General features: G+C 50.7%; 1 protein-coding gene across 5 annotated transcripts in view; it reads right to left on the reverse strand.

The window, feature by feature from the left end:
• Nucleotides 1-4589: 4589 nt before the first annotated feature.
• BCL2L1 (BCL2 like 1) overlaps nt 4590-10960 on the reverse strand; it is a 48150-nt gene continuing 41779 nt past the window's right edge. For 4 of the 5 annotated variants that reach the window (XM_006767859.2, XM_006767858.2, XM_006767860.2 and 1 more), the window contains exon 3: nt 4590-6264. In XM_006767859.2, the coding sequence (XP_006767922.1) occupies nt 6127-6264 (138 nt within the window). In that variant the 3' untranslated portion in view covers nt 4590-6126. The remainder of the gene's footprint in view (nt 6265-10960) is intronic. The other variant, XR_001514584.1, reaches the window with a different exon arrangement.

A 10960-nucleotide genomic window follows, 5' to 3' on the forward strand; every position in this document is an offset into this window, starting at 1 on the left:
ATAAACCCAGCAGCGCTGCTGATGCCTGAACGGTATGTGGAATGAAGTGGGCGGGCATCGGGAGGCCACTATGGCACAGGGCAAGCACTATGGGCAGTCTATCTGAAGTGTACCTGGCGTATAAGACGACCCCCCACTTGGAGGCATATTTTTCAGGGCCAAAAAATTGTCTTATACGCCGGCAAATACGGTAAGATAATTATTGATAGGTTAAGACATATCTCCCAATTTAAAAAATATTTTTATTGATTTTAGAGAGGAAGGGAGAGGGAGAGAGAGAGAGACACATCAATGATGAGACAGGATCATTGATCAGCTGCCTCCTGCATGCCCCACACTGGAGACTGAGCCTGCAACCCGGGCATGTGTCCTGACTGGGAATTGAACCATGACCTGCTGGTTCAACTACTGAGCCACTCAATTTTTTTGGTTTGTTTTATGTGTGTTCTCTCTGTTATTCATGTCACTGTCTTTCTTTTTTTCTGCCTTCCTGAGGGTTATTTGAAATTTATTTTTTAGAATTCAAATGATCTATACTGTTATATTTTTTAATAAAGATTTTAAAATTGATTTTTAGAGAGAGAAAAAGGGAGAGGGAGAGAGAGAAACATAAATGTGAGAATGAAACATGGATTGGCTGCTTCCTGCACTCACCCCATCAGGGATTGAGCAGGCAACCCAATCAATTGCCTTGACTAGGAATGGAACCAACAACCCTTTGGTGCACGGGACTATGCCCAACCAACTGAGCCACACTGAGCCGGGCAATAGTGGGTTTTTTTTAGTGTCTCTGTATAGCTTTTGTAGTGGTTGCTGTAGCTGTTATATTACGTATATATAACTTATCACAGTCTACTGGTGTCATCAGTTTTCTAATTTGAGTGAAACATAGGAACCTTGTCTTCCTTTATGTTTCTTTACCCACTTTTGTATTGTTAGGTAGGGATGGAATTCCAGGCTCCCAAAGTGTTTCCTATTGACGTTGTGGGGAAGGGTGTGGCAGGGTAGGGCTCATTACTGGCCAGCAGAGATCAAAGCTTTGGCCTTCTCTCACAATACCCTACATTGGTGGGGTAGTTGAATACTTTGACCCATGAAGCTGGAAATCTAGGCTCCCCACTTGGCCTTTGCTGATGTGGATGGGGCCATAGTAGAGCTGTTATTGTCTAAAAAATTTCTGTCTTGCTAGGTTGTTCCTTTCCTAATCCTTTGCCCAGAGAGAATGGGCTGTTTTTTCTTTTCTGTGCCCATTTGCTTTTTGGACAGCCAGCTCCAGCTTCTTCAGCTTCAAGTCTGGGATCTCTGAGGCAGAAAAAACCCACTTGTCCACGGGCACCCAGCTACCCCCAGGCAGTCTAGTTGCAGTGTCTTGTTCTTAACCACTACACTCACCTGTTGCTCCTCTGTCCCCCCCTGCTCTACCAGGAGAAGCTGAGCACCACCAAGGTTGGGCTCTTCCCTCCTGGACAACTACTGCAGTGGTCGGCCCAGAGCACATGGCCACTGCCCTGGGAAGGCCACGCGCCCTCCACAAAGTCCATGGAGCCACTGGAGTTTGTTTTCCAGGGGCCCAGGGGGCTTAGCACAAAGCCTAGGCGAGATTGATGTGCCTAAAAGCCTGGGCCAAGCACCTGCAGTGGGGTGTTCCACCACATACATGGTTTGCCAATAAGGCCTTGACGTTATTTTTATTTATCGTTATTATTTTACAATGTAATAGGACAGGGCATAGTTTTTTTTTCTAGGCCACTACGTTATGTTTATAGTCTTTATTTTCAGACGACTTTTTTCTTACTTTATGTCCATTTTCTCAATACCTTAGTGTTTTGGGTTTTTGTTGTTTTTTAAATATTTATTGTTGAAAGTATTACCTATGTCCCTTTTCCCCCCATTGACCCCTTCCAGCCCGAATCTGTACCCGCCCCAGATCTTCACTACCCTATTGTCTGTGTCCATGGGTTATACATACATGCATACAAGGTCTTTGGTTGATTTCTTCCCTCCCACCCCTGCCTTCAGTACTTTAGAGTTTTAATAATGGCTTCCCCAAAATTTAAGATTGGCTTTATTGTAAAACCATTTAAATTTCATAAGAATTCATAAGGCTCTTTCTCATGGAATTATTCAAGCTACTTATTCATGTGTGAACCTACTGAAATGGAATGGTTTAAATAATTAAGGAGGGAATTGATACTCCATATGCCCAAAATTCTAACATTAGTGCATGGATAGTTATTAAAAATCAAAGAAGGCAAATTTATAGAGAACATATGAGTTAATTTCTATCTTCTTTGTATTAAGAAAAAGTTATTGTTATTTTTTCCTCATGACAAAGGCTGTGGTGGTAGAGAAAAATGCAGAGCCGGACATTATGTAATAAATTTGATCATGATATAAGACCTGATTTTTCTGCATGACTTAATTTTTAAAAATTGCACAGAAATGCATACAATCATTATCTTAAACTTTTAGAGAATGCAGAACCATGCCAAGAAGTCAAAGTTAACCTTCAATCCTTGCCTTGCTAAAAGATATATTAAAAAAACCATTTATAGCCCTAGCTGGTTTGGCTCAGTGGATAGAGCATTGGCTTGTGGACTGAAGGGTTCGATTCCGGTCAAGGGCATGGTCAGGATTTGCCTAAGAGGCGGCAATTGATTTGTTTCTCTCACATCAATATTTCTCTCTTTCTCCCTCTCTTCCAATCTCTCTTAAAATCAATGGCAAAATATCCTCGGGTGATGATTTTTAAAAAGCAAGGCACAGTCTGTTACCTTTTGTGTTAAAAAAAAAAATCAAACTGTATTGATAGCTATATTTGCCTGTGTGTGAAAAGAGTTTCTGGAAGGATATCAAGAATCTAGGGTGGGGACTTGAATGGCTAGGTTAAGGGCCGGGGACACTTTGTAGACGTAGAGGTGGGTGGGAAGCTGGAGGCTTTGGTCTTGAACTAAGAATGGTGATCCTGAGCCCGGGAGAACCCAAGGGTTGGAAGCGCAGACGTCCTCAGGTGAGCAGGAAGGACTGACACCAGAGAACGCTGGCCAGGCAGGACACAGGCCTGCAGGGAGGTGTCTTGGGGTGGGAGTGGCTGTCAGGTCGCATTCCCCGGCCACCAGGGGGCAATCAAGCCCGCTCCTGTAAGCGGGTGGGTCGGAGCGCCGGAGGCAGGTCCCGCCTCCAGGCCCGCCCGCTTTCCCAGACCTCTCCCCGACCCATCTCAGGTCTCAGCCACTTGGAACTTCATGAGGTGCACCTCCTCCCTCCTCCTGGGGAGTCCGCCTATTAGCGTTTCTCTCACATCAATTGTGAGAGAAACAAATTGACTGGCCGCATCCTGTGCGAGTCCTGACCATGCCCTTGACCGGAATCGAACCAGGGACCCTTCAGTCCACGTTAGTGATGACCTGCAGCCCCTTCAACATCCAGCCCTCTGTTGGGGTTATCTCATTCAATCTTGACCACCACGGCCTAAGAGGAGTGCTGCCATCATACCCATTTCATAGAGGGAAAAGTTGAGGTACAGTGGTTGGTAATTTGCCCAAAGACCAGGAATGGTGACCCAAGATACACACACCTGGCCTATCCTCGGAACCGGAGCGTTAACCAAACCACGTCTTCTTTTTGACTCAGCTCCTCCTCCGGAACTTTCTTCACACAGCAGCCAGCGCGCTTTGGGGGCCCTAAGGGGCATGTCATTCCCTAGCAGCCTCACTGGCTGCACTCAGGATCAAGTTCAGTCCCCTCTCCCCATTTCTCAACTCCAGACACCCCAACTTTTCTTCAGCTCGAAGAAAACTGTTCAGTCTGGGCATCTGCTGCTTCATCAGGACCACTCGCCCCTGCTCCCCTTAGTTAACCTGTATAGTCTTCAGGCCCGGGCCTCTGGGTCACCCCGAGGGAGGCCGAATTCCTGACTCCCAGTTTTGCTCAGGCCCCGAATGAAATGCTGTTAACCAGTCTGAGCCTCTTGGGTAGTACTGGCCTCAGACGTGCACTTCGTTTTTGTAACTGTCATGGCGTCATTGTTTCAAAAACTCAAATCACCCTTGCCTCCTTACGCTCTAGAACTCTCTCTAAAACAGCTGATCTTGTGATATCTGCCTTTAATATGTTACCTCAAGTCTGACCCCTTATCTCTTTCCCCACTAGGTCCGTCTGGCCGTGCTTCCTCATGGTCGTCTCCACCTCTGCAACAGCTGTCTTTGTATTTGTCTGTCTGTCTGTCTCCCTGACTAGAATGAAAGCTCCGTAAAGGCAAGGACTTTGTTCACTATAGAATCCCCAGTGTCTAAGACTGTGCCTATGGCTATCTGACTGTTTCTCCCACCAGAATGTCAGCTCCTGGGGTCAGGAACTGCCCGTCCTGTTCACATACAGCCCGTGCCCAGCACACAGCAAGTGCTCAATAAAAAGCCCATCAATATGCAGGTGGAGAAACTCAGGCCCAAGGGAGAAAGCAACTTGTCCACGGGCCTCCCCGGAGGGCGGCACAGCTGGCACCAGAACCCAGCTCTCCTCCGGCCTGTGTGTCAGGCGAGCAGTCCCTTCTTTCCCGCCCCAGAACACACAAGAGCCCAGGCCCTTTGCTCAATGCTCAACACAGTTTATTACTCCACTTTCACCTTCACACAAACTATTTCAAAGAGCTGGGACAAGTGTGGGGAGGGGGCTGGGGGAGGGATAGGTGCCCCTCAGGAGCCAGGACCCCCGGTTGGCTTCCTCGGACCAGGGCAGGGAGGGAGCGTCAGGCTGTTCAATCTCTGGGCACCAGCTCTCCATGTGCACACGCACAGCAAGCCAGCAGCTCCTCACACATAAATACAGACACGCTTAACAAAAATAGTATATCTTCACAAGGAATAAAAACTAGTTTTGAATATGTACAGCAGAGAGCCCAGCGGGTGCGGGTGGGGGGGCAGGGCTGCTAGGCCGGGACCCCCAGGGATGAGACAGGCCATGGGTAGAGCAGAGGAGGGAGGGAGGCCTGAAGCGCTCCTGGCCAGGCCATTCTGACCTGGCAGCCCAGCTGCCTAGGCTGAATGGGGGTGGGGCACAAATCTGTTTGGCCAGGCAGGACTGGCCCCTCCAGGCAGCCCTACTTCCACCCTGCACACCAGGCTCTCCTTCCTGCCCTTCCTGCCTGAGGTAGGGAAGACCCTAGGGCTCCCATAGCTACTGCCTGTAGCCCCCCTTCCCCTCTGGGCCGAGGCCTCTGAACGCCATGGGCAGCAATCCAAAGCAAAGATGCCACAAGGCTGATCTTGCAGGAAGTGAGGCAGCTGAGGCCATAAACAGCTCTGGGGCACCTGTCTTGGGCCCAGTTGGTCCCTCAGTCACGGTCATGGGAGCCAGGGGAGGGGAAAGGGAGGGAAGCTGGGGTAGTGCTAAATTGCAAGGGACACCCAAGCTTTGGTATGGGGTGCTTCCTGCAGGACAGCCCCCTCCTCCTGGGTTAGGCTGGCCTCTAGCCAGACACCTCTAGAGGACACTGGGGCTGGGGTGGGAGGGGAGACTTTGGTCAGGCCAGAGTTGGGGAGGGGGTCCTGGTCCTTGTTTCTTTATCCCAAGCAGCCTGAATCCCTAATTAGTCAGAATTGGCCCCTAAGTGGCCACTGGAGGGTGGGAATGAAAGAAAGGGGAACCCAGGTCCTAGAGGGTAGGGTGGGGTGGGGATAAGAAATGATCAATTCTGAGGCCACAAACATGAAAACGAAGGCAATCTAGTCTTTCTAGGAAAAAGGGTCAGAAAACTTTCTAGCTCCCTGGCAGGAAAGCATTCTAGAGGAGGCTAAGGGATAAGGAGGTCCCACCAATCAGGTAGGGCCCTTCCAGCCATCAGCCATGAACTCCCACATGCCTGCCAGCTCCATGGGGCAGATTTTGGGGAAACTTTGTGGGTTTTGAGGCCAGGAGAACTGAGGTGTGGGGGAAGGCAGCTCTCACAGAAGCATAGTCAATTCTAGAAAACTAATTGTGGGGGACCAGGTCTAGGCCCAACCCTGTGATGTGTAGGGTGGCCATGGGCTATATGTAGTGGTTCTCCTGGTGGCAATGGTGGCTGAAAGGAGGGATGTGGTGGGGGAAGGACGGGCGTGGGAGGGTGAGTGGATGGTCAGTGTCTGGTCATTTCCGACTGAAGAGTGAGCCCAGCAGAACCACGCCAGCCACAGTCATGCCCGTCAGGAACCAGCGATTGAAGCGTTCCTGGCCCTTCCGGCTCTCGGCTGCTGCGTTGTTCCCGTAGAGTTCCACAAAGGTGTCCTGCAGGGAGAGAGAGAGAAGGAGAGGTGCTATTGGAACCCTCAAACAGTAATGTGGTGCTTGGAGAAGGGGGCCACCTTCAAGCGATGGCCTTAATGTGAAAAACTGCTGTCATCCTTGCCCACGCTGGGCCTGATAAAGGGTTAAGAACTGCCCTCCTTCTTGACCTCCAGTTGGAAATGACCAACCCATTTTATTGCTGAGAAAGCGAGTGTGAAGTAGGAAAAGAGCCTTGTTCCAGGTCAGACAGCTAGGAAACGGTACTCTAGAACCCGAGGTGGGAAAGAGATGGGCAGGAAATGACTGGAGGCCAATTGCTGGAGCAGAGTGCAGAAGGAAGGGATAGGAGAGACGAGGGTGCAGGGGTGATCGAGAGCTGACCACGTGTGATTGAAGCCCCAGAGAAACCTGGAGTAGAGTCTGAGTGAGGGCAGGGTGGAGCCATAAGCTTTCTACTGCTGTGATGGAGAGAGGGAGGGAGAGAAAAGGGAAAGTGAATTCCCAGAATGATTCCTGGCAGAGGATGTTTCCCTCTTCCTCTGCCCAGGGAGGCTGAGCAGGGCAACACAGAGACCAGAACAAGCACACAGGCCTGGGGTGGGTCTATGAGCTCCAGCCCTGTTCCCCCGGGGGATGGAGGGGGGGGGGGGGGGAAGCCATGACTCTGTGTCCAGGAGGAGGTGAGCAACAACTCTGGGCCCTGAAGCTAGTCAGGAGGGAAGCACATGATATGGGAGGGAGGGGCTTCGGGTTAAATTACCCAGCCAGGGTACAGCAGAGAGCCCAGCTTGGCCTGTGGGGCAGGGAAAGGGGAGCTTAGAGTACCCTTTAATGAGAAGCTTCCCACCCGATTTGTCCTTTAATCCTCCCAACAATGCTGCAAGGCAGGCTGTCTCTCCCCGTTTACAGACCAGGAAATTGGCCTCTGAGTGCGGAGGGACTTGATCAGGTCACCCAGCTTCGTCAGTGGTGGAACCAAAACCCAAGTCTAGCATGTGGCACCTTGAAATCAATGCGCTGTGTGGGTCCGGGGAGGGAATGAGATGAATTCCTGGCTGGTTCCAGAGCCAGTGTTCTTGCCTCCGCCAAGCGCTCACCCCTTGGGCCACAGTTCCACCTGGTCCCAGCTAACTGAGTGTGCCTGCTCCTCAGACAGGGCCTGCCGTCTCCAATGGGCCCCAGGTCGCACCCAGCCAGTTTGCTCTCTCTGATGCTGACTGGCCCCACCTCTGGTCTTGATAACCCCCCTCAGTCCATGCTCCACACAAAGAAGGTTTTTAAAAACATAGATCATAGTATGCCTGTGCTTAAAGCCCTCTAACAGCTTCTCTCCACGCTCAGAAAGCCACTGTCATTCATGTCTGTTCATGTCCCTGGTATCCTAGCAAGTGCCACGTGCACTGAGCTGCCAACTTGACTCAAAGAATCCTCAACATTTATTCAGCCATTAGGAAGGTAGCAGTGACACATGAGCCACAGCCCTTACCAGAAAGCTTACCCGTCTGCTGGGAAAAGTCCCATTCAGACCACATCACTCCAAGCTCTTAACCTTCCCGAGGTTTCCCAATCGTGCCTGGAATCAAGTCCTTATCACAACCAGCAGGCTTAGCAGGGCCCCTCCCCACTGCACACTCCACACGTAGCACGGCCCCCTCGCCGTTCCGGAGTCTCTGCTGAGCTCAGGAGCTTGTTGCTCTTGCTGCCTGGAGCGCTGGAGCCGAGATCATCACCTGCCCCCCTCCCTCTCTGCACTCCTGACTCTGCTACTAACATGGTATCCACCCCCATCTATCTATCTCCTTACCTTCCTTTATTTTTCTTCTCGGCACTTTTCATAACCAGATTCTACACTTTGTTTTTGTTTGCTTTATCTCCTGCACTCGATGTGGCTTGACGAGGCAGAGATTTTGTCTTGTTTCTATACACCCAGAACACTATCTAGCACATAGTTGGTAGTCGATAAATACATGAGTAGAACGAAAGTATTGCATGTCTACTAAGTGCCAGGCACTATTATCTCATTGCAGCATCATAATTCCCAGACTAGCGATCTGAAACTTATTTCACAGATGAGACAACTGAGGTTTACAACAGGAAGGCCTTGCTAAAAGGTGGCAAAGCCCAGATCAGAACTCAGGACTGCCCAGCCCCAAAGGGAGTGCTGCTACATTCCCTGTGCGAGACACTGGGGAGGACCTGTCCTGTCACTAGTGCTGAACGGATTCCCGTTTAAATGGATGTGGGGTGGAGTCGGGTGGAGGTGAGTCTTGGGCCTGGGGAGAAGGTATAGCAGCGGCAGCAGGCAGCCCCCCTTGAATTCTTGGCCTTGTTGCTGCCAGGCATGGCTGGTGTGGATATGCGTCCCTGTCTCTCCATCTTTACCCTGGCTAGCCTCCATTTTTGTTGGCAAAAGAAAATTCTTATAGGAGTTTTAATTTTTCTGATCCGAAGCAAAGTAGGCCCAGGTGAATTCACAAAAAAGACAGACCTGTGATGGGGGGAGTCCTGGGCTGTGGGGAGGCATGGCCAGAAGGCCATGGTTATCCCAAGGGGCCAAATGTCCCATAAGAAGCCCGGGACATTGGGGCTGTAGCCAAAGTGGGAGCGGCCTGGCTCCCTCAGTGGGAACTTTCCTGAAGTAGAGAGCTGGCAGCCACAGGACATTTTCGGCTCTGGGGCTGGGCTGGAGTAAACAGGCTCTGTCCCTGCAAAGGCACAAAGCACTCACTGTCCAGGAACAGTCATTCCAGGGTGGAGGGAACATTCTCATTTCGGTGCCATCAAGAACAAGGCTCTGACCTGCCCAGCCCCCACGAGTGCATTCCTGGCCAGAACAACACTTCATCTCCACTTCAAGGAGCGCCTTCTCTTAGGCGGGTGGAGGGGGGCAGGATTTCCAAGGCTGTGGATTCTGCGAATTGCTTTTGTAGACAGCACCAGCAGAATGGGGCGTGCTGTTCCAGGGCGGGTGCCGGGAGGCAGCAGTGTGGGTATATTTAGCCCACGGTTCACACGACACACTTGGAAACAAACACAGCCATTTTCTCAGCGGGCGGCTGCTCTGGATAAATAAACAGGATTGAAAGCAGCCCAGTCTGGAAAAGCAGAGATAAGCCCCCAGTGCTCCTCAATGGCTCCCACTGGTTTTAGCCAGAGCTGGCATGGTGGGCAGAGAGATGAGACGTAAGGATGAGTTGCAGGGAGGTCTCTGATGTCACAGAGGCTTTAGGAGACCCAGGCCTGGGAGACTGTCTACATCCTCAGCGTGGGTTACAGCAAAATGGAGGAAGTTCTCTTTGCAGTTGTGACTGCTACCACAGGAATCCACGTGGGAGTTTTCAGGGCCACTGGCGAGAGGCAGTGGCTAATGACCCCCATGGGAGAATCATGGGCTACCAGCCAGGCAGACCCCACAAGTCAATAAGGCCAGCACACCTGCCCATTCTAGTGTCACGCAGCCAGTTTGTGGTAGAACTTGGATAGAAACTGGGGTCTCCCAGCTTGACATTGGGGCCCTTCAGAATGGTAAGACAAGAACCAGGGTCCACAGAAGTCAAGGCTGGGCCCACTTTCAAGGCCCTCCCTCCCACAGTCCTGGGCCCACCCCACATGCTCCAGAGTGCTTCCTGGCCCTGTGCCTTTGCCAACACTGTGTCCCTCTAACTGGTCACCCTTCTTGCATCTCTCTTCTTCAGTTAGCCAACCTCACGTTGGAGTCCTGTCTTCCCAGAATCCTTCCCTACTAGTCCCTTCTCCAACTTTGGGACAAAAGTCGTCTTTGTGCTTCCAGGGTTTATGGACTTTCATTCACACCATAAATATTTACCGAACACCTTCCATGCACCAAGCTCGGCTCTGGAGACACAGCAGTGAGCAATACAAACAAGGTTCCTGCTTTCCTGGAGCTTGTGTTGTAGTCTGTGCATGCTCAACTGGGGTGATATCAACTCCAATGGAGCCAAGTGAAAAATATTGCAGTGGTTTGTGGCTTTGCAGCACCACAGCACATATGGACATACATAGTACAGTGGTGGTATTCAAATGTAATGGGAGGGCAATTAGGACAAAAATGTTTAAGAAGACTCCTTGGGGGTGGTAATAAGGAAAAAAAGGCTGAGAAACACTGTCATAGTGGGAAGCAGAGAAGATAAGAAACAAGACAATTTCAGAGGTGATTGGGTTTTGAAGACAGAAAGTTATGGGGAGGTGACAATGCCTGGGGGACTGATGTAGGTGGTGGAATGCTCAGAGATCTTTCTGGAGAAGTGAGGTTTGAGCTGAGATCTGAATGGGGAGGTGGAGGTGGCCAAGGATCAATAATCTCAGGTCAGCCCTAATCGGTTTGGCTCAGTGGATAGAGCGTCAGCCTGCGGACTGAAGGGTCCCAAGTTCGATTCCGGTCAAGGGCATGTACCTTGGTTGGTTGCGGGCACATCCCCAGTAGGGGGTGTGCAGGAGGCAGCTGATCGATGTTTCTCTCTCATTGATGTTTCTAACTTTCTATCCCTCTCCCTTCCTCTCTGTAAAAAATCAATAAAATATATTTAAAAAAAAATAATCTCAGGTCAAAAGAGCATGTTCCAGCAGAAGCAAGTGCAAAGGCCTGAGGCAGGAAGGGAAGGCAGGGCATCCCTACGTTGAGGCCCTCTATCTGTGTGTCAGTCTCTCCCATCAGTCACGGTGCCTCAGTGCAGCA

This window comes from Myotis davidii, unplaced genomic scaffold, assembly GCF_000327345.1.
Source record: "Myotis davidii unplaced genomic scaffold, ASM32734v1 scaffold562, whole genome shotgun sequence".
Lineage (NCBI taxonomy): Eukaryota > Metazoa > Chordata > Mammalia > Chiroptera > Vespertilionidae > Myotis > Myotis davidii.